At 41.7% G+C, this 27,364-nt stretch overlaps 2 protein-coding genes across 10 annotated transcripts in view; both read left to right on the top strand.

The window, feature by feature from the left end:
* magixb (MAGI family member, X-linked b) overlaps nt 1–14,110 on the top strand; it is a 79,302-nt gene extending 65,192 nt beyond the window's left edge. For 5 of the 9 annotated variants that reach the window (XM_015044186.1, XM_015044158.1, XM_015044176.1 and 2 more), the window contains 6 exons: nt 1,096–1,158; nt 4,566–4,766; nt 4,842–4,918; nt 4,999–5,145; nt 6,426–6,564; nt 9,167–14,110. In XM_015044186.1, coding sequence (XP_014899672.1) covers nt 1,096–1,158; nt 4,566–4,766; nt 4,842–4,918; nt 4,999–5,145; nt 6,426–6,564; nt 9,167–10,095 — 1,556 coding nt within the window. In that variant the 3' untranslated portion in view covers nt 10,096–14,110. Of the gene's footprint in view, nt 1–1,095; nt 1,159–4,565; nt 4,767–4,841; nt 4,919–4,998; nt 5,146–6,425; nt 6,565–7,510; nt 7,615–9,166 lie in introns of all 9 variants that reach the window. The other 4 variants (XM_015044166.1, XM_015044224.1, XM_015044202.1 and 1 more) reach the window with 3 other exon arrangements.
* Nucleotides 14,111–16,146: 2,036 nt separating this feature from the next.
* iqsec2b (IQ motif and Sec7 domain ArfGEF 2b) overlaps nt 16,147–27,364 on the top strand; it is a 51,389-nt gene continuing 40,171 nt past the window's right edge. The window contains exon 1 of the mRNA XM_015044139.1: nt 16,147–17,823. Within this exon, the coding sequence (XP_014899625.1) occupies nt 17,372–17,823 (452 nt within the window). The 5' untranslated portion in view covers nt 16,147–17,371. The remainder of the gene's footprint in view (nt 17,824–27,364) is intronic.

The raw sequence follows: 27,364 nt of genomic DNA, 5'->3' as shown, positions 1-27,364 counted from the left end.
TCTGCAGCACTTAGAGCTAATTGGACCCCAGAGACTCCGGTGAAGGACTGGTCACTCTGCAGAAACACAAAATATTACCAGGTGTTTCTGTGTCTTAGTGCACTTGAAATAAGACAAAAGTAGCTTTCATTGAGATTTAGGAGCTTTTTTTAAGTGAGTAATTTCTTAATATTGATGAAAAATTTCTTGTTCCAACGGCTGATTATTCAGCTTGTAACGATATTTTTTCCATGTTATAAGTGAAATAATCCACCATTTGAACTAGTCGCTGAAAAGTTACATTTGTCTTATTTCAAGTGTATCAAGATATTAGAAACTAAACCAAAAACACTTGGGAAAATTTTGTGTTTTTGCATTGAAGAGATACAGAATCTTTAAATCTGTTTGTTTTTAACAGAATAAGAGGCGTCCAGAAATTAGTGGATTGGTTTTTCATAAACTTTTAATCCACTCAATCATAACCGTTTCCTGCAGAGCCTTTTCTTTTGTTGCAACAGAGCGTGGAGGGTTATTTATGTCCTCTCTGGGAACTGAACTGCTCTTATCGCCTCTCGGTTTGGTGTTTATTGCGTCTACAGCAGGTGAAACGCAGCATCCCCAACGATGCATAAGCCTCTCCTCCTCTCTGGGATGCAGATAAAACCGCTTTATGGTCGAACACAAACACGTGCGTGTTTTCACGCCGATAAAACCCATGTCGTCTTATCTTGTCAAGAAGTCCCCTCCGACCCCGTCTCACTCTCTCTCTCTTTTCCGTCTGTCCCGTCTTTCTCTCCCTCGCCGCCGCTCGTCTCATAAGCTCCCGCCCACCCTCCGTCTCTCACCCCCCTTTTCACTCTGCAGTAAAAGCGTCCAGTCTGGTTTTCCAGGAGATTAAAACTCTCCCCCTCCCTCATACCTCTCTGCTCTCTCCACCACCTCTGAATGCTTCAGGGAAATGCTGAACATTTCCCTCGCTGCGGAGCAAAGAGGGGGACGGCCAGCCTGTGTTTTAGCTCCTGTTGCAGGTGAAGCCTTCAACCTGCTGGACTTGGACTAAAGGACATTTTTTTGTTGTTGTTTTCTTTCTTTTCCTTTTTCTTTTTGTTGCATTAGCTAATCAAAGAGCCATGCTGGAGAGACTACAGTCTGCTTTGAAAACTGTAAAGGAGTCCAAACGTAAATATTTTTAATCCCTTCATGTTTGCATGTCCTGAAGTTTGCTTGTGTGAAAGTTGGTCACATGTCTCAGGTGCTGCTGCTGCAGAAGTGCACTTTTGCATGTTGAGATTATCTGTGATTTTTGAGCCGTCAGAAAGACGATTAGAAAGAATTTCAGCTGCGTTTCGAGGAGAACCAGCCGACGCTCGGTGCCGGCTACGTCCGCATCCGAGCCGCAGAGGGGGGGCTTGGTGATGACAGGGGGGCTGTTACCTTTCATGAATGGTGGCTGCAGGATGTACCGCAGTGGGATTACGGTGGAGACAGAGAGCCACGAGGGAAAGACCCCACAGGATAAAAAAAAACAATCTGTGCGTTCGCATGCAGCTGTGTCTGTTCTCCCACATCTGTGACCAAATGTGTTCGTCCCGGACTCCGGGCATGTGTGTGTGTGTCTGTACAATGGTGCCGTGTGCATGTGTATTCATCTGTTTGCTGATGTATTATGCATGATAAGAAGACTATGTCCAAAGCTGCCTTGGCTTTGATCTGACCTGATTGCCGTTTCTGCCTGGGTCACCCAGATTACGTCCAGATTGGAGATGTTTCTGGGCTCCGAGTTGCCTTTTAACCGAATCATCGTCCCTGTCTGACATGCACTTCATCTCCTCTGGCATATTCTTCGCCCCCTCGTCACAGGTTCAATCTGTTAACGAGCATTCTAACTTTAAATCAAACCTGCTGTTTTTACCCAGAGAGCGATGAGGGGTTTTGGTATTAAATGGAAAATGTTTATTCTGGGTTACGTAAGGCCACTGGCAGGACTCTGGAGGGGCCAGCTGTCACCAAAACGCAGCTTGCTCTCAACGCAGGGATGGGGGTGGAGGGGCCGGCATAAAAAATCCAGAAGATTCACATCTGAGCAGAGAAAATCTGTAAGCAGCAGCTTCTTATCTGCTGGAGGAGATTATTGTAGGAACATTTAAATCTCGGCTGCTCCGTATTTTTTCCTCATCAAACTCGTACGCTGGTCAGCGTTGAGCCTAAATCTGAGCGATCTCAGATAAGACGAAGCGAGGAAGCTAACGGTTTCTGTGTTTTACTTTGAAACCGGCGCATCACAACAACCCACTCAGCTCCTTCTCACCTCTGACCTCTTCCTCACACTTTATTTATTTACTTCATTTATTGCAGCTCATGACGATGAGCAGTGCAGAGGCTCAGAGTGGAGGACTGCCAACATTGTTCCCACATACAGCAAAGGAAAAAGTATTTAAATAGATCATGTGTCTCAAACTCGAGGCCCGAGGGCCAAATCTGGCCCACTGGTGCTTTTATGTGGCCGTCAAGATGATAGCTGCGACAGACTGGCGACCTGTCCAGGGTGACCCCGCCTCTCGCCTGGAAAGTTAGCTGGAGAGGCACCAGCACCTCCCGACCTCCACTAAGGGACGAGGGTGTAAAGAAAATGGATGGATGGATGATTAAAGACGCTAAAGCTAATAGCTAGCCCGAGATTAGCTTAGACCAAAACAAATTTCTACCTTCTTCAATCAGCTCCAGTTTCCAACAACTCCTGAATGTCTATGAAACAATAAATCATATTTATATTTCATTCTAATATCTTTGGCTTGCTAATGATTTTTAAGTTGGGTTTTTTTTAAGAGTTAAATTAGGTGGACATTTCCAAAGAATCCAGTAATTATTCACACAGGAAGTAGGGAGGCAGAGCATCATCAGTGATGTAAACAGCATTCAAATGGTATTCCTCTAATTTGATATAATATGCTTTGTTTTAATGAAAAAGCTTTAAATGTTCCACTTCCTGTTTCACTCCAGAAAATAACGACTGGATTACCATCTTCTACCTCCATCATCAATGTAAATAAAAATAAAATAACCCAATAATTCAAAGTGGGTAAAGAATAACTGGATAATTAGCCACAGCATTATTTATACTGGAGTTGGTTTCAGGAAGATGTTAACTGAATCCCCCTGGATTTATACTAAATAAAGACGTTAAGAGAGCTTAGTTATAATCAGATTTATGTTTTATAACAGAACCTCTCTGCAAAAACAAAAAACCTGAACTATCCCCTTAGCTGCTTGCAGAGAAAAAGAAATGTTGCAGTGTATTTCTTTCAGACATGAGTGGCATACTAATGCAGACAACCTGCAAGTTTGCAGAACAGCAGAAAATTACTGACGTATAAATATTAAGCGTAAAAATCCAAAATGTGACGTTGCGTGACAGATTTAGGACAGAACCATCAGTTCTGGCCCGAAGGCTTCTGGTCATGACTCCTTGTTCTGGAGGTAAAAGGCAAATCAATAGAGGGGGGGAAATGTTGCTGGCGCGCCAGAGAAAGGTGAATTAGGATGAAACAAAGGGGGAAGTGTTTCAAGGAGACGAAGAGGGTAGAAAAAACTCCCACTGGAAGTAATTTATAGGATTAACCCAGCCAAAAAACAAGCTGACGCTTAATTACAGCTTGTTTGAGCAAATCTAGCATGTTCTCTGTTGGGGTAAATCTTCCTGCTCTTAAACGGAATCGATAATAAAAAAAATAAAACACTTTTATGCTAGTTAAGGTTTAGACTTTAAAGGTGATCTGTTATGTTTCATTGAGGAGGTTCAGGTGGATTTATGCACCACACAAAACACCTTCATTACATCTTTTTGGCTCAACATCATTCTTAGAAAATGAGATTTCAGTTCTGCCTATTTTGAGCTCCTTTCAGATCAAGCATAATACATCTTTGATAAGCATTAGTAGAACCTCCTGCACAACCAACAAGAATGCAGCAAATGGTTTCTCAGGGGTAAGTGAACAACTAGGCCTCTCAACGTTAATAATCTAAAACATGTTAATATAACATAAGTGTGCACTAAGTATAGCCTGCTGAGTGCACTGGTGAAATCCACCGAATCACAACCGGCTTAGAGTTAACATCTCTAAATTACACTGGAATAAAATGACTTCTTTTAATTTTATTCCATTTTGTTTAAACCTTCCTGAAGGTGAAACGATAAAATATTTTCTTAAACACATTTTTAAAAAGGGCATTTTTGCATTTGAAGCTCACAAAGTTAAGCTTAGTAATTAATCTTGTTTAATCATGGTGTAATTAAAGCACAGAATATTTTTTAATCAGTTGACCTCACCAAAAACAACAAAACACTTGTCTTTTCCAGCAGCCGTTGTACAACGCATACAGCAGCAAAACCAGCTGCTCATTTTCTAGACACCAAAAACAGTAAAGTGGTTTTATGTGGACTGTTTTTAGAAGCAGTTGAGACCCAAATTAAGAACAAAAAAGTGCAAAATGTGAATTTTACATAGTAGGTCCCCTTTAAATATGAAATAAAATGTGATATTTGCCGTTTAGATTGGTCTGACTGACGGATTTTGTTCCTGTTCCAGCTGCGTCCCTCCTTCCTCACCGCTTCGTCACAGTCCGGCGCGGCAGCCCGGCAGCGAAGAGCGGCCAGATCCGGCCCGGAGACCGCCTGGAGGCCGTCGAGGGCCGCTCGGTGGTGACGCTGCCTCACCGGGAGCTCGCTCAGATTCTCCGCAGAGCCGGGAACACGCTGCGCCTCACCATCGTGCCCCGGCCCAGCACCTGTAAGCAAACACAGCACAGAGCCGACCGGCCCGGCGCTCAGCCAGCTATCTAACCAAAACCTTAATCCACCTCAGACGCTTCAAATCACACAGAAACCGCCGACCACGACCACGGTCACAGGAGCAGGAAGGGTCAGAGGTCACGCCCAAAGGTGAGGACATGCTTCTCCTGAAGGCCCGTGTGCTTCCAGAAACAGGAGTGACCGTCGTTGCCTTTCTCCCTCCCTGCCAGCGTGACTCCAGGTATTACAGCGTCGACCTGGACCGCGGGCCGTCCGGCTTCGGCTTCAGCCTCCGAGGCGGCAGCGAGTACAACATGGGCCTCTACGTCCTCGGGCTGATGGAGGGCGGCCCCGCGTCACGCAGCCAGAAGATACAGGTGGCGTCACACAATCCCACTTTTAATCTGAGCAAATTTATTCAGCAGGGAGAAGCAGCTTTACTCAGAAAGGCCAAATAAAGAGAAGTTTAATTTTTCCTTCATCTTTTTTAATGATTTTACCATTTATAGTGTTACAATTGAACATTTATAAATTATTACTGTTACATTAGCGATGCTATATTAAGTGAGTCTGTAAATTGTTCATTATGTCAGGAAATGACAACAAAAAGCCACACTGCAAAAAAAACAAAAACAGCATCTTACAAAGTATTCAAGGTTTAGTTTCTATTGCACATATCTTAGTAAACTTCAAATAAAACAAAATTAACTTATAACTAACATGTCATCAAGATAAAGGAGCTTCTTTTCAGTAGATAATTCCTTAGTATTGGCTAAAAAAAATGCCAGTTCCAGTGGCAGATTATTCCACGTATAGCAATACATTTTTCTCACGTTATAAGTGAAATAATTTACCAGGGGAACTAGAACTTTTTCATCAATATTAAGGAATTATTGACTCAATTCGAATTGGGACAGAAATCTCCACATTTGTTACATTTTCAGCTGCTGATGTTCGTTTTCACTGCACTGAGTCAAACATCCCAAACCATTTGAAAAACCTGTTCCCCTCCTCGCCTGTGGGGGCGCTGCGCCAAGAACCACTGAAGGAAATTACATAAAAACCACTGAAGAAGACACTGAGCGCCACTTCCTTCCTTGTGAAAATGTAAACAAGAATTTTACTGGTTGTAAGATTTCTTAGTCTTTGGTAAAAGATCATGACCAATTTCTCCCACTGCTTCTAGTTATTTACCCACAATGCCCTGCACTGTGGTCCACTTCCTGCTTTTGGTGCTGTCTCCGGTCCATTTGATGTTCACATATGAATTTGAACCAAAACTTGGGTTTCTAGGCAGACCAGAGTTCGGTTCTTTTTTGGCTCGTTGTTTAATTCACGCCTCAGCAAACGAACTGAACTCTGCAGAAAAACAAACTAATCTGTCTAATCAGGGCTGCTGCTGTGAATGCAGCATAAGCTTCTCAAGAGACTGAACAGCAGCCATAACTATGCAATAAATCCTAAACAGTACAGTGTGTACTGAAAAGTTTATTCTGTCATATAAAACCTGGAGCTTCAGATGCAGAGCCGCTAACGTCAGAATCATAACAGGGAGAGTTTTGATGAATCAGGAGATCTGCAGGTGAAACACCTGCTCACCTTTTACGCTGTTTATTTCCTCCTGTGAGTGAAATGAAAAGTGATGGTGTGCTTGCAGGTCAGCGACCAGCTGGTGGAGATCAACGGGGACAGTACGACCGGGATGACCCACAGCCAGGCCGTGGAGATGATCCGCCGCGGAGGCCACCGGATCCACCTGGTGCTCAAGAGAGGCAACGGCTACGTGCCTGATTACGGTACGGCGCCGCCTGAGGCGTTTCAGCTCAAACCCTGCACAAATACAAAACCTCTACAAGCATCTTCGGTTCAGTTTCTACTGCAAATATCTTCAAACCTGACAAAACTAACTTACAAGTAACTTTCAGCAAGATATAGAAGCTTGTTTTAAGTCAATAATAATACTGATAAAACACTAGTAGATTATTTCTTTGGAAAAGAAAAAAGTTCTGACTTTTCAATCCAAATTCTTGTGATTTTTCATAATAAAAACTTGAAAAAATACAGAATCTTATCTTTCATTTTTGTCTAGTTTCTTGTCCAAATATCTTATAACACTTGAAATAAGATGAAACCAACTTACAAGTAACTTTTCAGCAAGATATAGGAGCTTGATTTAAGTAAATAATTCATTAATATTGATTTTATAAAGATCCACTGGCAGATTATTTAACTTATAAAAGATTTTCCCCATGTTATAAGTGAAATAATTTACCAGTGGAACTAGAACGTTTTTATCAATATTAATGAATTATTCACTTAAATAATGTTAATGCGAATAATGTAACGTTAAAAAATTACTTGTAAGTTAGTCTTATTTGAAGCGCACTAAGACATTCACACTGGAAACTAGACCAAAAATACTTGGTAACATTTAGTGTTTTTGCATTAAAAGCACCTAAATACATTTATTAGGTGCCTGAATGGACAGATGTTTATAACGAGAAACTCCTGTTCTAATATCTGCGTCTTCCAGGTGTTATTTTCTTTATTCCTCTCTCTTATCTTAATGACTAACTAAAATCCTTTCCACTGTTTGGTTCTCTCTTCCACCTCTGATTTCTATACTTTTCTGCTCCATTAAAACCTTCTTCCTGGTGACATTTCCACTCCACCTTCACCTTGTGCATGTCTTGGCCGTCCCTTTCATTTCCACTCGTTTCCTCTCTTCTCTTTGCCTCTCAGTGGAGCTCTCCAGCTTGTCTCTCTGTATGACCAACTCCAAGCTAGGCGAGCCTTGCTTCTATGTCATTGGACGGACAGAGAATACGCGGTTGGTAATGGTTCCTGTTAGTTCTCCCATTTTCTGCCTCTCTACATCTCTTTAACCACTCTCCACTGCTGTCTGCGCTCAGTAAAAGTTAGCGTATGTCGGACTTCCTCATTATAAGATCATGAGATTAGTTAGTAATGAACAACGTTATGTTTCTTGCAAATTCGCCTGTGAGCAGAATGCTTTTGCCTTCGTGATTTGTGAGTATGTGAATGCATAATGTGAGAGCACGCTGATAAATAAATGCATGTTGTATGATTAATTCATGTTGCAGCACAGTCAGGATGTTCTTACCCAAGACGACCTTAAGAGCAGTGAAACACTTAAGCTAGAAGCTTTTTAATGTGCAGTGCCTTGCAATCGTATTTATGGGGGTTGAGCATGAAAATCACATTTTGTTAGCATTTTGTCTGACAGACCAGCACAAAGTCATGCATAACTGTGAAGTGGAAGGAAAGGGAAGCCTGGTTTAAAACAATTCATTGTTAAAAATCTTCTGTACCCATGTAGCAATACAAGCAGAGCTCCATCATGTTTAATCGGTTGGTTTTACCGCCGTACAATGGCTGTTGGAAAAGACGAATGTTTTTCTGTTTATGTACCATCCAGAAACCATTTTATGTTGTTTTGTTGGTTGTACAGAAAGCTCTACTGATGCTTTTCAAAGATGTACGGTTTTATGAATGCACAGCTGTTTGCAGACATTTTCATGTGAGCGTAAACATTGAGTTGGGGGCGTGGCCAGCAGCAGATTGTTAGGATTTAAAGTGACAGGAGGCCCTAAAACATCTCAGTAGGATTTTATGTGACAGACAAAATGGTTTAGAAGTAGAAAGCTGAAAAGTGTGGAGTGAATTTGTGCTTATCCTCACTGCGGCTCTAAGCTTCATGGCTGCAGCTGCAAATCTTTTATGGTAACAGCTCTAACTTAGTTAAATCGATAGGGCTGCTCTTTGACTAGGCCATTCTGAAAAAAATAGCTTTAATTAAAGGAGATCTATTATGCAAAATTCACATTTTTGTTCTTCCATTTTGATCTACTGCTTCTAAAAATAGACAAAGAGCTTAAAGTAAAAACTTTTCCAACCACTTTCAGGAAATAAGTTTTTTATCAAAATCTTTTGGTGTCTAGAAAACAATCCTCCTAATTATTGAGTCACATTTTGAAGAATTGGCCAGATTGAAATCTCATTATCAGAGAATGATTTTGTTAATAAATATATTTATATATATCATGAACATGTTCCCATAGACTTATCCTAACCTGTTTAAGGAAGGTAACACTACCTTATAGCATAAAATGTTTTATTTTTAATTTAAGAACAGGAAGATTTATCCAAACAGAAATAAAAACAAGCTGTAATTAAACTTCATGTTGCTTTTTCACTTTATTTATAAATAAAATCCTTTAAACAAAGTCAGAGAACAAGACAAAATGTGTAAAATTTAAAAACTTCATTCATACTTTTGCAAAGCACTGCAGATCAGATAAATCTGTCAGGCAAAGATTTTATTGTTCCTGTTTTCTGGCGACTCACCTTGTTTCTGTTTCCTCCTCACCTGTTCAGCCCGTGAGCACAGAATCACCTCCTCCTCCCTCCTGCACAACCCCAAAGAGCAGAGTCTGGCTGCAGTGAGCTCCACCGGACAGAGGGGGCGCCGCGCCAAGCAGACGAGGAGGAGCAGGTCGGTGGGAGACGTGAGGGGGACGGGAGCCGTCAGAGGAAGAACGAGAAGAAGGCGGGGCTCGGTAGGAGGAGGTCGCTTACGGAGCCCCGTCTCTGAGCGCGGGGACGGGGAGAGGAGAAAGAGGAGGCCTCAGAGTTTACCGAGAGACGCAATCAGGAAACATGAAGACGAAGAGGCAGGAAGGGGAAGAAGACGAGAGAAGGAAAGAGGGAGGAGCAGACAGAGAGAGAGGAAAAGCAGGAGTTTGGAGAGGGGGAGGATGAGAAAAGAGGAAGAGGAGGAAGGACCTGCTGCTGAGGAGGAACCAGAGCGAAGAACGGACTCAGCAGAAAGTGAAGATGACGATGTTTTCCTACCCATTCCAGTCCCGATCCACAGACTCCCCAGACCGAAGGAAAACCGGGAAGACGAAACCGATGAAAACTGGAACATGGTGGCAGAATACTGGGACCTGAGGAGGGACGAAGAGGAAGAGGAAGAGGAGGAGGAAGACTGCGACGCAGAGTCGGTCATCTCTGACTGGCCCTTACCAGGAGTCACCGTGGCGGGTCCGGAGCCGCACAGAGAGCCGTTCTCCTTCCTCGCCTCCACGCTGTCCCAGGACCAGCTGGGCGACACCGCGTCGGAGTCTGGAGACAGCCAATCAGACGCCAGCGTCTCCGCCGCCAGCATTTCAGGGCTCTCGCTGGCCGCCGCCGCGCTGCCCGGTCCGTGGCTCGTTCCGGGTCAGCAGAGGCTGGTTCAGTTTGAGGATGAGCAACACGGGCAGGACAGGAGAAGAAGAAGAAGCCACACCGCTGTCCCCTGACTGTTACTGAGAGATAAAACATGCAGCATTTAAACGACGCGGCATCAGATCGTGATCCATCTCCTCCTGACCAGCCGTCACTTTGAACCTGCAGCTCATGTTCTTTGTGCCTTTCTGCAGCTCATCTCTGGACCGCGTTTCGGTTTGAGCCTCCACCAAATGTTGCAAACGTTTTTCCAGAAGGCTGCTGCACATTTCTACCTACCTTCAGTTACTGACCCACACTGCAAAAACACAAAATATTATCAAGTGTTTCTAGTTTCTAGTGCCAAGTGTCCTGGTGCTCATGAAATGGTAGTTTGACTCTATGGAACGTAGTGCAGTAAAAGAATAAACAGAGTTATTTCTTACGGTAACGTAGATTTACAAGAAAATACTACTTCCACTGATAGATTATTTCTATGGAAGAAGAATAAGAAAAAAATCTGAATTCTGATTTTTTTATTTTATCTGAATTCTGAGAAAAAAAATGCAATTCTGAGAAAAAGTTTACAAATTCGGAAATCAATAAATCTGAAATCGGAGAAGAAAATATCCAAATTCAGACAAGAAGTCAGATTCCTCTGCCGCCAGTTGGTCCTAATCTGCACATTTCACTTATACCAAGGTAAAGATGTCTTGTTACTAAAGTGGCAAGTATTCATTAATATCAATTAAAGTTACTTATAAGTTAGTTAAGCTTTATTTCAAGTGTACTAAGATATCTGCACTAGAAATTAGACCAAAATTACCTGGTAACATTTTGTGTTTTTGCAGTGTACCCACTCCATCAGCTTCCCTCTGTCCACTTTTGATTAAGGCAAAGACTTTTTACCTCATGAAGATACTGAGCAATAAAAATGCTGCGACTGTCCGAGACTATCAGCCGTCCATGTGCACTCCGCTGTGCGTGTGTGTGTGTGTGTGTGTGTGTGTGTGTGTGTGTGTGTGAAACCCTTTTTGAAGCGTCCCTATTCTGTGAATATCTGTAAAGAAATAAGTTAAGAGTTTATTGTAAATATTATAATTGGAGAAGCTCTGATTTGTATACCTTTAATGAAAAACTAGTATATTTGAATATATGCACCAAACAGATACACACATATTTACACATATATCTTACAAATAACAGGTAACTGACCGTTTTTATTGTGCGATGATGTGAAAATCGGTACCCAGTTTTTGTGAACACATAAATATGCAGTGCCTTCCAAAAGTATTCACACCCCCTGAACCTTTTCACATTTTGTATCGACACAACCATCAAATGCAGTGTTTTATTTATTATCAATGTGACAGACGAAATGCTTTAAAAATAAAGAGCTGAGAAGTGTGGCGTGAATTTGTTTGTCCTGACTCGACATTAGCTTTGTCTTTTAAGTAGCGGCTCCAGTTTAGTTGCTAACCCTCAAATTGATTCTTTGACTAGGCCATTCTGATGCATAAATGAGCTAATTACAGGAGACCTATTATGCAAAAATCACATTTTGCATTTTTTCTACTTCCATTTGTGTCTCTACTGCTCCTAAAAAAAGACAACCCAAGCGCTTAAAGAAAACACCCTGACATTTTCTGGTGATAAGTTAGCGTTTTTTAGTGTTTGGAAAATTAGCCGTTTCACAAACATCTTTTGTAACGCTACACTGTTACCTAGCAACCCAAGTAGTGCTCCAGGACATTTGCTCAGCTGGATTTACTGCTGTACAATGGCTGATGGAAAAGGCAAGTGTTTTGTTGCTGACTTACCATTCGGAAACCGCTTGCTACATTCTTGTTGGTTGTGCAGGAGGGTCTACTTCTGCTTTTCAAAGATGTACAGTTTATAAATGTGCATCTGTTTGTATCCATTTTTAAGTGGGAATGTAAACGTTGAGTTGGGGGGCGTGGCCAGCAGCAGCTGTTTATTTGGATTTAAAGAGACAGGATGCCCTAACAGAAGCTCATTCTGAAAGTAGGTCAAAAATCTTATCTAAGAATAATTTTGTTCAAAAAAATGTGATGAAAATGTTTTTTGTAACCTCAGATTTATCCTAATCTATTTAAGGAACCGTAATAGGTCACTTTTAGAAACACGGTTTATCTGGCTGGTTGTTTTTCTGTTGGAAGGTTAAAATCCTGCTTCATCCGTTCTCCCATCTGCTGTGACGCTGGTGCTGCCACCACCGTGTTTCATGATGGCGGTGTTAGTTTTCCGCCACATTTAAATTTGCATGTTGGCTACAGAAATAAATTTTGGCTTCATTTGACCAACGCACCTTCCTCCACCTGTCAGGGGCGTTGCTAACATGTTTTGTGGTAAACTGAAACAAATGGCAATAAAAGATAAAAATCTTCTGCGTAGCGTCTTCTCCGATTGATGTTCTCCATGCCAGGACTGTCCGTTTATTTGGACATGGATAATTTGGTAGGTTTGTCCAAAGCGCTGCATGATGTTTTCAAATAGCAACTTGTAATCTTTATGAATGTTGCCATTATGAAACAACTTCTGGTTAAAAAGTAGTTTTAAAAAAACTAACAGACTCCTTCTGAGAAGGATTAGCATGTCGTGTGTGAAACTAGCAATCTAAAAGGTTCTTGGCAATATTAAAATTGCACAAAATCTTAAGGCAGCAACACAGTGACGTTCTGTAACCTATGACCTGTGAAACTTTCCACCTGCTGTGTTTGTTCTTGTTTTATTCTCTAACAAACCTCTGATACCTTCACTGAACACCTCAATTTATGCTAATTTTTAATTATTTTGTGAAAAAAAGAAAACAGTGCATTACTTTCAGTGGTTGTTTTTGATATGGCGGTTGCCCAGGGTGGCATTAGAAAGGGGGCGGCAGTTTGATCAAGTTTTAATGTGTTTGCTTGTTTTTCTGCTGTTACATAAATCCCAGTTAAAGTTGCTGAAGCTTGTTGTGAAACATGGTTGCGCAATTCCAGTCATTCAGAGCAACTTTTAGATGCATTCCTGAATCAGCAGAAATGAATCATTCATTTGGTTGAGCTGGATTGGACTAGGCCACCAAAAATCTAATGAGCTTAAAGGGTGTGAATACTTTTCCAAGGCACTGTAACATGTACTACAGATAACAGGCATATGTTCCTATTTATTACTGTGCAATGATGTGGAAAATCCCACCTTTTGTAAACACACACAAACAAATGTAGCACCTGTCATAGTCTTAAGTGAATGTTTTGTAAAATGCTGCTTGAGTGTTTCAGAGTTAAACCGTTAGCAAAGGATGCCAAAAAATATGCACCCGGTGTGTGTATTCATATTTCCACTACCGTTGTTATTGTGTATCCGAAGAAAAAGAGAAAAAAAAAAAAAAAAAAAAAAAATCTAGATTCCTGAGAGTGCTGTGCCCATCGTGCCACGTACAGTTAGTTGCCTTGGTAACAAACCACTTTATCCTAACCACTGGTTTTTCTTACTGTGAAAATCTTTTGCTCTGAGGTGTCTAATACTACGGATGGGTGGACCGTTGAGGAATTTCAGCCATGCCAAAAAAATATTTAAAAAATGAAACATCAGCGGAATCTGAGCTCTGAGATGGTGAACTAGCACATCATTTTCTGTTGCTCTCTTTTTAAATTATTATAACTTAAAGGAATCAACCTGAATGGATACTGTGAGATGTTATTTTTCTATTTAGATAATAATGAAAAAGATTTTTCTTTTTTTATATTCTCAGGTTTTATGACACTTTGCTCTAGAAAAGCCATTCGGGTGAGAAGCTGCTCTTCATAGCACGATGTGGACCTGCATTATTATTTTAACGCTACAGCAATATTATGTTGATTTTCTGCAGCTGCATTAAGAGACACAGACTGTTATTACTACCAGTCATTTCCCAAAGGCTTAAATCAACTTTACCTACCGTTTCCAGTCCATTTGATTGCATTGATGTGCTGCAAATGACCAGACGATCATGTTATATTAGCTTTGCCTATTTTATAATGTTTGCTAATATTGTTATTTTGTAATATATATGTTCATTTTGAAATTGGCTGAACTGTAAAGTGGAAATAAAGTGCTGAAGCAATTTTCTTTTGCATTGACTTGAATGTTTGTGTGCTATTATTGTTTTTGGAGCCTCGCTAATAGACAGCAGATGGCAGCAAAAATGCATTACAGAGTTTGGACAGAAGATAACATTTGTTTTATTATTATTATTTAGTTATTTTGTCACTGCGACATTATTAGAAATTAAAAAAAGTGATATCCTGCAGATGAAACATATTTAATGTTTTTCGGGGTAAATCGCAGGATTTTACAGTAACCAAACCGAGAATCTCAGGTGTTTATTTGTTTTATTTATTTATTTTACTGCGTCAGAGCGAGAGAGAGAGAGGGAGAGAGAGAGCAGGTGAATTAACTGCGTTTCAGTTCACATATGAGCTCTAAAAATAACATCGCTCTGAGGCATGTTTTCCTCTCTCATCTCCTGTAAGCCACATCCTTCTGTTCAAGTCAGCTGAAGCGAGAAATAATGATAAAAGCAAGAAAGAAAAGCTTTGTTTTATATGAGGATGATGCCTGATAATACAGTAAAAATGAAACTTTGAAATCAAGTCTTGGGCTTTTAAATATAGATAAATATTCAGCGCAATAGGAGCAGAACTGCACTGGTTGTGTTCTCTCTCCACTGGATTTACTGAGCGGAGCAAAGCTAGACAGACGAAATATGAGATTCGAGCTGGACTTTCAAAATAAAACACACAAATATGATTGGTATAAAGCAGGGGTGTCCAAAGTCGGTCCTGGAGGGCCGGCATCCTGCACGTAACAACCTTTTCAGCAGTTCCTCTTAGGGCTTCTAACGAGCCATCATTTGATGCAGGTGCGTTAAACTAGGGAGAGAACTAAAACATGCAGGATGCCCAGCCAGCATGCCTAGGTGGGACCCATGTGGGGACAAGGAGGGCAGACTATATGGGTCCCGCAGGATGCCGGCCCTCCAGGACCGACTTTGGACACCCGTCGGTGTCCAAACGTTTTGAGCCAAAATTGTCAATTCAAATTTATTTCTGGGCCAATAAAGAGAGCTAAAACCAAGAAAATAAAGTAGTCCAAATTTTTGTTTGTATGGATGTTATTCGTGTTTGCCTTATTAAAAGAACAGCATCGAGTTTTCAAATTCTTTTGGAGAGAATTTAACACATTTATTCTGTTATAAGAACAGGATTTCTTATAACTTTTAAAATGTTTGTTGTATTTAGCTAAATTCAGTAAATAGTTAATAGTTATTCATGTTCTGACGCACTGTTTATTGAAATCTACGATTACATTCACACTGAAGTGACCCAATTACGATTTTTTTTTTTTTTGCCCTAATGTGATCTGTATCTTTTCATGACGGTCTGAACAACACAGACAGGATTTTTTATTTATTCATTTATTAATGCGACCCAGGCCGCTTGGGTATCCGAACTTGTCAAATGTGACCTGAATCTTAACGGTCAGGTCGCATTCGTGGAACAGAACGTCATTGATACTCGACCAACGTCACTATTCTGCGCCCTGATACGCGCAAGAAGGAGGAGAAACAACAACATGGCGGACAATAATGAGGATTAAGTTGTTAATGTGCTGGTTCCGGTCGGACAACAACTTTAAAATCGTAAGCTAAGCTCCACCGTTAGCATCCATGTTTACTTCCGCAAACACTGAGCACTTCTTCTATTTTACGGTGGTTGGAAAACAGCTTAACGTTCATTACCGTTATTCCAGATTTGAGTATCAGATGTCTTGTTGATTTTAAACAATGAGCACTTCTGTTTTATGGCATTTGGCAAACCATGAGCACGCGCTTATCGCGTCCTTTAGTGCGCATGCGGAATACTTCCAGGTAGTTTGAAGTTCACACTGGAGAAAACATACAAGTCGGAAGTACGGCCACGCCAAAAAAAGAAAAAAAAAATCCGATTTCACAAACAATCGGATTTGGGTCACTTCAAGCTGCAGTGTGAACGTAGCCAATGACTGCAGTGTAATCAGTGAAGTCATAATTTCAGTGTGCCCCTGCCAGGTTGTATTTTATTGTGAAAGTCCCTACCGGATGTTCATTATGTTCCATGTGAAAACTTGACGGAGATGCGCTCCTGTGGAGAAGCCAAACGCTTTTTTTCCCGCTGATGAGACGCGCAAGCAGCGAAACCTCTCTGCCTCCTCGCCTGTTGAGAGGAAAAGCATCATCACCTCACTTCTGCACAGACTGAGAACCTGAAACAGCTGAAGAGCACATAAGTAAGAAAAGCGGCTTGGTGAACTCTTTAGATTCAATTTATATCAGCTGGGAAGGCTGCAAACACAGAAGCGCAGTTTTAGGATTTGGACCGTGAAAATAGTCCAGGTAGTTTTTTTTTTATTCCCCTTTAAAGCAACAACTTGTGCGTTAATGCTTAATCTGGAGGGAAAGTGGAGGACAAGACCACAGACGCTCAGTTTGGGATTTGAATTTAAAAACCCTGGGATGTAGTGTTTTGGGGTTTGTTTTCCTTTTTTGCTCGGACCTGTTGGGGGGAGAGGATCTGGACTCCCAGGATGAACTTCCCAATCTAAGTCTGCATACTTCTTGCGCTTTGAAGACATTTTTAAATCATGGGTTGAAAGCGGAGACGATGTACTGCGGGGACACTCAACGTGGGAGGGAGCTGATTTTTCTCTGTTATGTAATGATTGACAGCGCCTGATAAGAAATTGGTAAATCACAACCCGCACCACTTTTCCCAACCCCTTCCCCTGTCTGTCCAAGAAGTGTGCTTTTTATTCATATTTATAATTTAGTAAAAACTGATGCATTAAAGCTATAAATAGTGTAATCTGATGATCCACTCTCTTTAAATCTGTCAGAAAACTTAAAAACCAGAAATACTTGTTAGTCATTGTTTCTCCCTCCACCGGATGATCTCTTGTTGTTTTTCATGTTTTATCTGTAAATTGTGAATCATGATGTCTCAAACTCTTGACCTTCTCTACGGTGGAATCAAAATGACCGCAACTTCAGGAAACCAGACTCTGACCAGCGTCCTGGGCTTAATTTTGAGCTTTGAACCCTCTTCATGGCATAACATGCTATAATGCTCATTCTTGCCCTCATCCTTAGGGATATGTAGTCATTCTGAAACTCTCAGTCCCTTCACCTTTGTGACTTTCTGTTTCTGAACACCAAAGCTCAATAGTTAAACTTCAGCAGAGACTTTCTTGGGCCCTCCCTCCCCCCAACTCATCAGGGCTGGTGGGGAGGGTGGAGGCGAAACTCCAGCTGGTGGTGTTCACACACACACCAAGAGGAAGACTCCAACCATGGAGTCCAACCCGGAGAGCCCCAACCGGGCCGTGGAGTACCTACTGGAGCTCAACAACATCATCGAGAGCCAGGCCAAGCTCCTCGAGACGCAGCGCCGGCGCATTGAGGAGCTGGAGGGCCAGCTGGACCGGGTCAGTCAGGAAAACCAGGACCTGAGGCTGGAGCGTGGCCCACGGGGGTCCGACACCCCAGAGCAGAACCACAACCACAGCCAGCCTCTGACCCTTCCGGTCCAACCGGGCGGTGACGGGGGCTGCAGCGGGAGTGGTGGCACCTCAACGCCTCAGGTGACATCTGGATCAGCCACAACTCCAGGGCCCAGCAGGGAGCGGAGGAGCCACGCCAGACTGACGCGAGGCCTTTCCTGCGGTTCCTCCAACACGGACCGGGACCGGCTGGAACGCACTGACAGCACAGACACCAACACCAGCTCCAGCGCACGCAGGAAGTAAGTCCACCAAACACATGGGCCTTATTTTCTCTTCTCTGTAGAGTAATCAGGATGATCTAACTTGGGCTGCATTCACACCAGAAATGTCCACTTTAACTGAACTCTAGTTCCTTTGTCTGGAAAGTCCAGTTCGTTTTGGGAGGTTTCAACTCTGATCCACTTTGGTCTCGCGTTGGTTGAAGTGAACTCTGGTGCGGTTCGAATGCAAATGTGAAAGGCGAGTGAACCGGAGACCGCTCCAAAAGCAGGAAGTGAACTGTAGCACTAGGCATTCTGGGTAAATACAACCACAACAAACGCGAGAGTGAAGCGCTAGCAGCAGAAATGGGTTATGGTCTTTTAGCTAAGACAAAAGAGAAATCCTACAACCACTAAAATCTGACGCCACTCTAGTTTTGTTTACATTTTGTGTAGAAAGAAGTTGCACTCATGTCTTCTTTGGAGGTTTTAATGTTGTTTCCTTCAGTAGTTCTTGGTGCAGCGCCCCCACAGACGAGGAGGGGGACAGGTTATTCAATTAGTTTGGTTCATTTGATACAACAGAGTTTGAAAGTGACCCACCCAACTAAAAATGTAACAAATGCTGTAATTCTGGTCCCCAGTGGAACCGAGTCTACTGCACTATCAGGTGTGAAAACAGCCTCAATGTGCTTCAGTTGATGAAAACATTTTACACCAGCCATGTTTAGTCTGGAGCGGTACAAATGGATATGTGGATGCAAACGGACCAGAGACCGCAGCAAAAGCAGGAAGGGAACTACAGCACAGGGTCTTCTGGGCAAATGCAACCAAAACAATCACAACAGTTCAGTTTTACCAAAGACATGAGAAATCCTACAGCTGCCAAAGTCTGATGCTACTTCATTTTTGTTTACGTTTTGTGGAGAAGGAAGTTGCGCTCGGTGTTTTCTGGTGCTTCTTTTAAGTGGTTCTTGGTGCAGCGCCACCACAGGTGAGGAGGGGAACGTTTTCTTCAGTTGATTTGGTTCATTTGATCCAGTGCAGTGAGAAAGCAAACCTCACCAGCTAAAAATGTATCAAATGTTGCAACTTTGGTCCCTGGTAGAACCGAGTCTACCAGCCTGTGAGGTGTGAAAACACCCTTGGATGGCTGACCGGGGTCTCCAGAATATCTCCGCTCTGACAGAACATTTCCATGGCCAGCCCTCAGTCTGACAGGCAGGGAAAAGCAGCAACCTTTCTTGTCATTGGTGATAATCCTCACATTAAGGCACTGGCTCTCAGTGGGGGCATTTAATGCAGCACCATGAGAAAATTAACACAGTACTGGAGGATTGTGGGTATATTGTGAAAAGCCCAAGGTGATTTTTAAATGGTAGAATAATGTCTGACATCCCTGTGTGTGTAGGTGTGAACAATATTCTGTTGAAGAAAAGTTCAGCAAGGACACTTGTGGGTCTTTGTTTCTGTATCTTTAGAATAATGGAAAACTTAACTGAATGAAAACATGACACTGTTTTTGAGACGGTTTAAGATTTACGGTTGATAACTTTAAAAAAAAAATAAAACTAAATCTCATGACAGCAACTCAATGCTTCGACTTGCCGAAGTTCAAACACCATTAATCAGACTTTGTGGCATTGTTGTTGGTACTTCAGAAACAGCTGGTCCACACAAACATTTCTCTCAAAATGGCAAAATATCAAATTAATGGCAGTTGTTTGGATTGGCAGAAATGTGTTACTGGTGTCAGAGGAGAGAGACTGGTTTGAGATGATAGAAAGGCAGTAATACCACAAATTATTACAACTGTGAATTCACACCAAACCTTTAGCCAGAATGGCTAAACAGGAAACAGAGGTTATGACTTATAAAGGTTTAGCAAATTACACAATAACAGAAAACTGTTAGACTTTTGGCTCCCATAGCACCAACTGGACATAATTTACTCATAAAGCTGCTTCAAAGCTACTTTTTGAGCATGAAGAACTTTTTCAATAAAAAAGTGTTTGTGGTAGTAATTTAGAAATATTTACGCTTATGTATGATGGTAAATGTGACTTTCTGTTACTCGCCGCATCATTATGGGTTATAATATTTAGTAGAAGTAAGAAATACTGCCGCCTGCAGGTGGTAGTAAGCAATCACTTATAGCCAATATTTTTCACAATTGTTGCGCTGCAGTAAACCCATAATTATGCATTAGCATGAAAAAGTGCTGGGATTTGTTGATTTTATTTATTTTGCATCTATTTCCACAATAATTCATAAGAAATTGGAGGAACTGGTTGATGTAACTTGGCAGTAAACAAATAAAAACTGCATTGAATTGATTGATAAAATAATATTTATGCAGATTATCTTGACTGGTCTGATTATGTGTCCCTTTAGAGTTTTCACACTAATTCATATTTGTGAGTTTATTGCAAACTTGTTCAAAAACTTTGGATTTAAGCGATGCTAACTCCAAACTGCAGGTGGCAGTGTCTCTTTGTTCTACTTCTCTGCGGCCGGCTGACTTGATGTCGGGTTATAATCTGGAATTGACAAAAAGTCACACTTACCATCATACACAGATATCACAAAATTCCTTACAAATATTTCTAAGTTAGGATCACAAAACAGTCATAAAATCTCAGAGTGACTGATCTGTGTGAAAAGATGGTGTTTTAACATTTCTTTTGTGGCTTTCATCAATACATTCTGCCACAACTGGCCCTTTAGGACATTCATTTTCATTTTTGTGGCCCAAAATATCATCCAAATTCTGGCTGGATTCCCTTGATTGATTGATTTTTGTGCCCAGTTGGGACCATTTCCGTGTTCCTTTGGTCAGATGTTCTGGCAAAGTTGGCCAGATTTTTATTCAAAAGGTTCCTGTTGTTTTGAAGAGTTATTGACATCTCAAAGGAGGCCCACAGCATCACAGGTCATCCACTGTGTTTAGCACAGTGAGAATATTTTCCTCCAATCTGGACCGTTTGTTGTCAAAAATCTAATTTGTTGTGTCCTCTCACAAAAACACACGACTCCAGTTTATGATTAGCTAATTCAACATGTCTGCGTTTGTAATGGTAGAACAGAAAAGGCTTTGAGTGGTTGCTATGGAAACTGCCGCCCATTGCTGCAGTTCTCCAACAGTGAGCCTTGAAGCTTTTTTTTCTTCCATTACCTGGAAGCATATTGGATAAATAAGGGTCCAGCCAGGTGGCCAGTAGGTGACGTGAATGTTTTATGTGATATTTATAACCCAGAAGTGGATTAATAATTAGACGTTCTAACTCAACATATGTTCTTCCTTAAACAGGTCAGGATAAGTCTGTGGCCTATTCAAAGCTTGTTCATTACATTTTTTTTTTTTTTTTTTTGCACAAATTCGTTCTTATATGATGAGATTTTAGTCTGGTCAGTTCTGCCTATTTCGAGCTCCTTTCAGAATAAAATGTTTTGGGGTCTCTGTCACTTTAAATCCAAATAAGCTGCTGCTGATGTGCAATTATACAATCTGACATGTTTGAAAAGCAACCAACAAGAATGCAGCAAGTGGCTTCTGGATGGTAAGTCAACAACAAAACACTTGTCTTTTCCAGCAGCCATTGTAAAGTGAATACAGTGGTTATCCTCAGACCGACAGACTAAAGAACTCCTTTGTTCCTCGTGCCAGTAAACTCTTCAGCTCCTCACTGTAGGCTGGAAGGAGGGCTGACAGGAGAACAACAGAAACGGGGACTATAGGGCTGTTGATGTGTTAAAAACAAACTCATAACATTAATTTAAGGATTTAATGTATGGGTGCAGTGTGGGAGTCAGGAATTACAAAATCCCCTGAGGGAAAATCCCAAAGGTATTCATAAAGTTTGCATCCATACAGCTGACCTAATGTGCTGGAGTTCCACTGGGGTTGCTAGGTAACGGGTCAGCGTCTGTGTTTGTGTCAATCGTGATGTTTTATAAAGGGCTCATTTTCCAGACACCAAAAAAACATTAACTCATTCTTTTTAAGAAGCTGCTGTTTTAAAAAACTGTTGAGATAAAAATGTGCAAAATTTTATTTATTTGTTTCTTTTTTAATGGCTTAGTTTATTTTAGATGGATGGTTGGGCAGGGCAACAATTTCGCTGAGAAAAGGATGTCAAGATTTGATTTTGTAAATTTTTCAGTGTTAAAGTTTGTCACCGCATTAAAAGAGGAATTACTTTAAGGCCTTTTTACACATCTTTACTGCTGCCGGTGTCATTTGTGCTTCCCAACATCGGCACTGCATGTTTTTTTTCTTTTTTCTTTTATAATTTTCCAACTTACAGCTGACCTGAAGTCAGATTGCTGCACACACAGCTTTGGCACACAGGGAGAGCATCTGTCCTTGCTTTTACTTAACCACGCACTCGGAGTCGGCTTTTGTTCTGCAAGCATTCAGCTTTGTGAGTAGGCAGGAATTCATGTGAAGAAGTGCACAGTAAAACACACTCCGGAGTAAAACACACTCCTGAATAAAACACACTCCTGAATAAAACACACTCCGGAGTAAAACACACATAAAAAGTAAAATACACTCCTGAGTAAAACGCACTCCAAAGTAAAACACACTCCTGAATAAAACACACTCCTGAGTAAAACGCACTCCAAAGTAAAACACACTCCTAATTGTGCACTTCTGCATCCAGAAAACCACCTCAGCAGTTGGAGCTGGGTTCTGTTTCCTTATGGTCCCGATCCGCTTGCCGGTGATTGACTCAGGTTTACCCAAATCCCTGATTGATCAGAGCCGCCTGCTTCCCTGCCGTCCCCCCAGAGGGGATTAGTCATTAGACAGAAGCACATATTAGTTATTTATGTGGGTGTTAAACGCAGTGATGAATAGCTAATGTAGATCTTGCGGATCCTGACCTGTCTAATTGCCCGTAGCGGTTGTGGCCGACTTTGGATCCAGGCTCAGACAAGCGCATCATATGGAGTGTCACATTTAATAAAGAGTCGCGCCTTTGGAGCCATATTGTCCCCGTCTGGCTGTGACTCAGCCTCATCCAAACGGGCCTGCTGGCTCTGGTCAGTGACAATTCGCTCTCCTCTAATAATGGATCTGAGATAAACACACACTTCTCCGTCCTCCGCTGCCTCCGACTGTCTAATTGCGGCTCAGACTTGGGGAGGAGGCAGGAGGATGAAGTGGGGGAAAGATGACAGAGTGAGGAGGCAAGTGGCTGGGTGACCTGCCTCAGCAGGCGCCGGACTAAAAGAGAAAAGGTGGAACACACACACTGATCCGCCATCTGTCAGCAGGCTGTAAGCAAGGCAGGGAGAGCGCGAAGCTCTCAGATTTTGTTTTGTTTCTCCAATTAGTTTTGGCCTCCTCGACTTGCGCACAGCCGTCGATTTTTTATTTTTATTATTTCAGGCTGAGTAACTTGTCTCCGTTTTGTTAGTCATGCATGTCGAAGCTGCATCAAAACAAAGTTGCCTCCTCTTGTTTCTCCCAGCGGTGCGCCACAAGCAGATGTCCCAAACGCTGCCCCAATTTCGTCCCTCTCCGGCTCTTAACGGCGGCGAGAACAATAAGAGTCTGCAGCGGCGGCGGGGGAACGATATTCAATGTCGAGCCCAGTGGCTTGAAGCTGCACGGCGGATGTTTTGTTGTTATTTTAGGAGCATGTCTGTCAGACAAAGCTGCGTTTAATGTCTCCTCTGTGTGTAAAAATGTAAGTATATTCAACGGTTACAGCATCAATCACAGAAGTTTATTTCAGCAACATGGCAGCTCAAAGTGCTGTAAAAACATCATAAACACGTCATGCAGTGAACAGTTGTGAAAACGAATAACGGCACTGCAAAAACATAAAATATTACCAATTATTTTTGCTCTAGTTTCAAGTGCAAATGTCTTAGCTTATTTCACATCAATCAGTCCTTCCAGAATTTCACTTTTTTTTTGTTATTGCAATAAGAATCAAAACTTTTCTGGTGCTAATTTAAAAATATTTGCAAGACATGTTGCAATATTTGCACTTAGGTATAATGAGGCTGTTTATGATTCGCAAATAAGTGTAGAAGTAAAATACACTGCCACCTGCAGGTGGGAGTTGGCATCACTTAAAACCAATGTTTTTGACAACTTTTCTGGAAAACTTTCAGTAAACTGTTATGCACAAGCTCCAAAAAATGATGCGATTTGTTGATTTTGTTTGTTTGATTTGTTGATTTTCACAATCCTAGTAAAATTATAAGTATTGACTGATGTAATTTGGCCGTAAACACTTTGATTTGATTTGATAAAACGATATTTAAGCATAAAACTGTTAACTTGAAAGTTCTGTTCATGCATACTTCTGGAGTCCTTAGGGCCATATAAGAAGCTATGGAGGACCGTATTTGGCCCCCGGGCCTTATGTTTGACACATGTTGTTTATGAGTTAGATAGGAACGAAAGGAGAGCTAGTTCCAAGCCTGTGCCTTATTTGTTGTTGTCATAGCAACTGGCTACCAAGATGGCTGTCGGTTACAAAGTTCGTGGAAGTGTGACGTCACATGAGAACTAAGTGTTTGGACCGTTTGACTCTGTGCAGTGTGAAAGTGAACCGCAGCAAATGTTGCAATTTTGCCAGCCGAACCGAGTCAACCGGACTGTCAGGTGTGAAAACACCGTAAAATAAACATGTGCTGTTGGCGATCATTCCTGTTGCTTGCTGCTTTTATTTTTGGTCCAAAATCAAACTGATTCTTCTGGACTGTCAGGTGTAAAAACACCCTAAGTGCTCTTTCTGCTGGCAGCAATTGTGACTCTGGGAACAAATATTCCTCAACATGAGACGTTTCCCCCACAGAATAAATCTACAAACTGGATTTCAATGTGAGATTTTACCTCTGCAGAAGTAAAATGTTTATCTCTACCAGGCTTTGCTAGCGAATCTGTCCACATCTGGCTCAAGAGCTCTACCAGTGTAGCGATGACACTCTGGATCTCTTTTAGTGGCTGCAGAATATTCCACCTGGGTCTGGCTGTTGCTTTGCAGCTGAAATGACCCTGCAGTGCAGCGTGAAGTGGGCTGTGAAGTGGGGGAGGGACTGCATGCTACATGCATGTAGCTTGTCACGCAGCTCATAGGATGAGAGGCAGGGACTGCTGGAGGTCTCGACAGCATTACTCAGGGAAGAGTTGTTACGTAACGCAGAGAAGGAAGAGCAGCAAAAAGGACGTGTGTCTTTTTCTCACCGGCTGCCACAGTGGGAGCTCCGCAGAGCGCCGAGAAGGTGTTTGTGTCTCCATCTTTCCCCCACTCCAGGCTCCTCTCTCACCAAGATAGACGTTAATTTTGTTTCATGAAGCTGGGGAACCGTAATGGGTTTTCTTTCTCAGAAGGAGCTCAGTAGCTCCACACCATATAACCCCCCTGTCCCCTTTCCACTCCGCTCCACCCCGTCTATCTCTCGCACTCGTTCTCTCACATACCCACGTAAGTACACTCACTCTCTCCCCCTCGCTGGTTCTGTTTCCCACTGCTGCAGATATGACTCAGAGAAGCTGCAAAAATTACTTTTGTGCTGTTCTCTTTCTCTTCACCTCTGAGCTTTGTCCCTTCTTCTTCTTCTTTGCTTTTATTTTTTAACCCTCGTTTGTTGAATATTCGCTCCTGGTGCAAACCATGCAGCAGTTTGGGCTTGCAGCTGCAGCTGCTGCTGACTTGTGTTTTACAGATTTCCGTAGCAAAGATAAAACTTAGGAGGAATGAACTGGCCTCGGGCGAAGTGTGTGGGCAAGCTCAGCTGAGCTTTTTCTGACCTCATCCGAACACAGCGAGCGACGTGAAGGGAGGGAATCTGCTTTCTATAAAACTGCCAGGACTTTTTTTAAAGGAGAAACTGCAGCTGTTTAAAAAAAAGTTAAATTCTGCAGCAATGCTGTAAAGGTGCAGCTTATTTTGACACAAATTTAAATGATAGATATGTCATTTAAGTGTGTGTGTGTGTGTAGGAGGAAGCTGCATGTGGGTGGTGCTTTTTTGCCTTCTAGTGAAATGAGTGTTGGTGAATTCACACTGCGTGTAGAAAAGAAATCAAAATCATATTTTTGTGTTTATATTTAGCGTCTCACTCTGACACTTCTTCTTCTTCTGCTCAGAGTGGCCGACGTTCTTCCTGCAAATGATTTTACGAGTTTTACGCTTGATGCACAAATGCATTTTCAATTCTGCATGCTGAGTGTAAATCCAGCTGGGTCCTCTGGAGCATCGCGGGTCGCAGTCTGACATGGTTTGTCAGAATGGTGTCACGTTTTAGAGATGTCAAAACCAAGCAGGTTTCACTCATTTAAAACAAACAAACAAAAAAAAAACAGTTTCCTGGCAGTTGCTGCTGGCAAAATACGGCAGAAATGGAAGATTTAATGTACGCAGACAGATTGAATAAAGATCCCTTGGGAATTTGCTCACTTTCACAATCTGAGGCAGTAAATTTCTGAAGGCTAATGCCTTTGCCTATATATACTTTCATTTCCCATCTGCTTGTTGGTACCATTAGCCATAAATAGCAAGAAAACAAGTGAATAGCTGTGATGTAAATCTTTCCACTGTAAGTGCAATGTTCTTGGAGTCAGAATGATGCTGTGAGAGACAAAGTATAGTTGCTGTGGAAACTGTACAGCAGGCCTCCAGACGCTTGTAATATTACATTTCTGTACATCCTCTCTGCCTTTCTGCAGTCGACTATCGACCACAAACTTTAATGTGTTTTACTGGGATGTTTTGAACGACAAATCTGACATGGATGCAAAATAGTAAATGGTTTTTCAACATGTTAACACGAATCTGAAAAGCGGGGCCTGCATTTGCTTTCGCTAAATTTAGAGTTAATGAGTGTGATTATTTGCTCGTTGGCGTACTTGTCTGGATTCAAGGGGATGAAAACTTTTCTGAAACTGATCTTATGTGTATAATATTATGTTTTTTAACAATGTGGTGGAAATATTCAGTGTGGAAGGCCTCAGAAATTCTCCTTTCAATCCAGGGTTTCCCTCAGTGTATTATAAGCCTGGCGGGTCACCAGGCTGTACTTGTGCCCCCCCAAGCTTAGCATTGCTTTTTCATTTAAGTCTTTTTTTAAAATGTTTGCATTTTTTAAAACTTTATAGTTGGTGTTTAGGTATATTTCTAAACCACACAATTATCAAGTGATATTTTCAAATTTCCTGTCAACTTTAAACATTTTTTAACTGAAAAACACGACAAGCCGCTGGATGAATGACTGCCCTAGCAACCAACCACCAGACTTGGCAAGTTTTCTGGGGGAAACTTTGCAATCTGTTTAGCCAAATGTGAGTCAAATCCACATTTTTTTGCCCAAATGTGACCTATCTCTATATTTTTCTTCGCAGTCTGAACTACCCAATTCTGATTTTTTTACCATCCATAGAAATCTGATCTGCACCGCTTCTATATTTGCTACAAATTCGGACAAATATGCGATTTGTTGTTTTCAAAGCATCTGCAGTCTGAATTGTCATATTTTATCCTATTATGTCATTGACGTGAGACATGCGTTATAATTCTGCACCAGGAAACTCAGATGAGATGAATTGGGATGTAAA

Source organism: Poecilia latipinna, unplaced genomic scaffold (genome assembly GCF_001443285.1).
Source record: "Poecilia latipinna isolate Pla-1442-1.1 unplaced genomic scaffold, P_latipinna-1.0 Scaffold36, whole genome shotgun sequence".
Taxonomy (NCBI): domain Eukaryota; kingdom Metazoa; phylum Chordata; class Actinopteri; order Cyprinodontiformes; family Poeciliidae; genus Poecilia; species Poecilia latipinna.
This window is presented reverse-complemented; position numbering and strand designations above follow the sequence as displayed.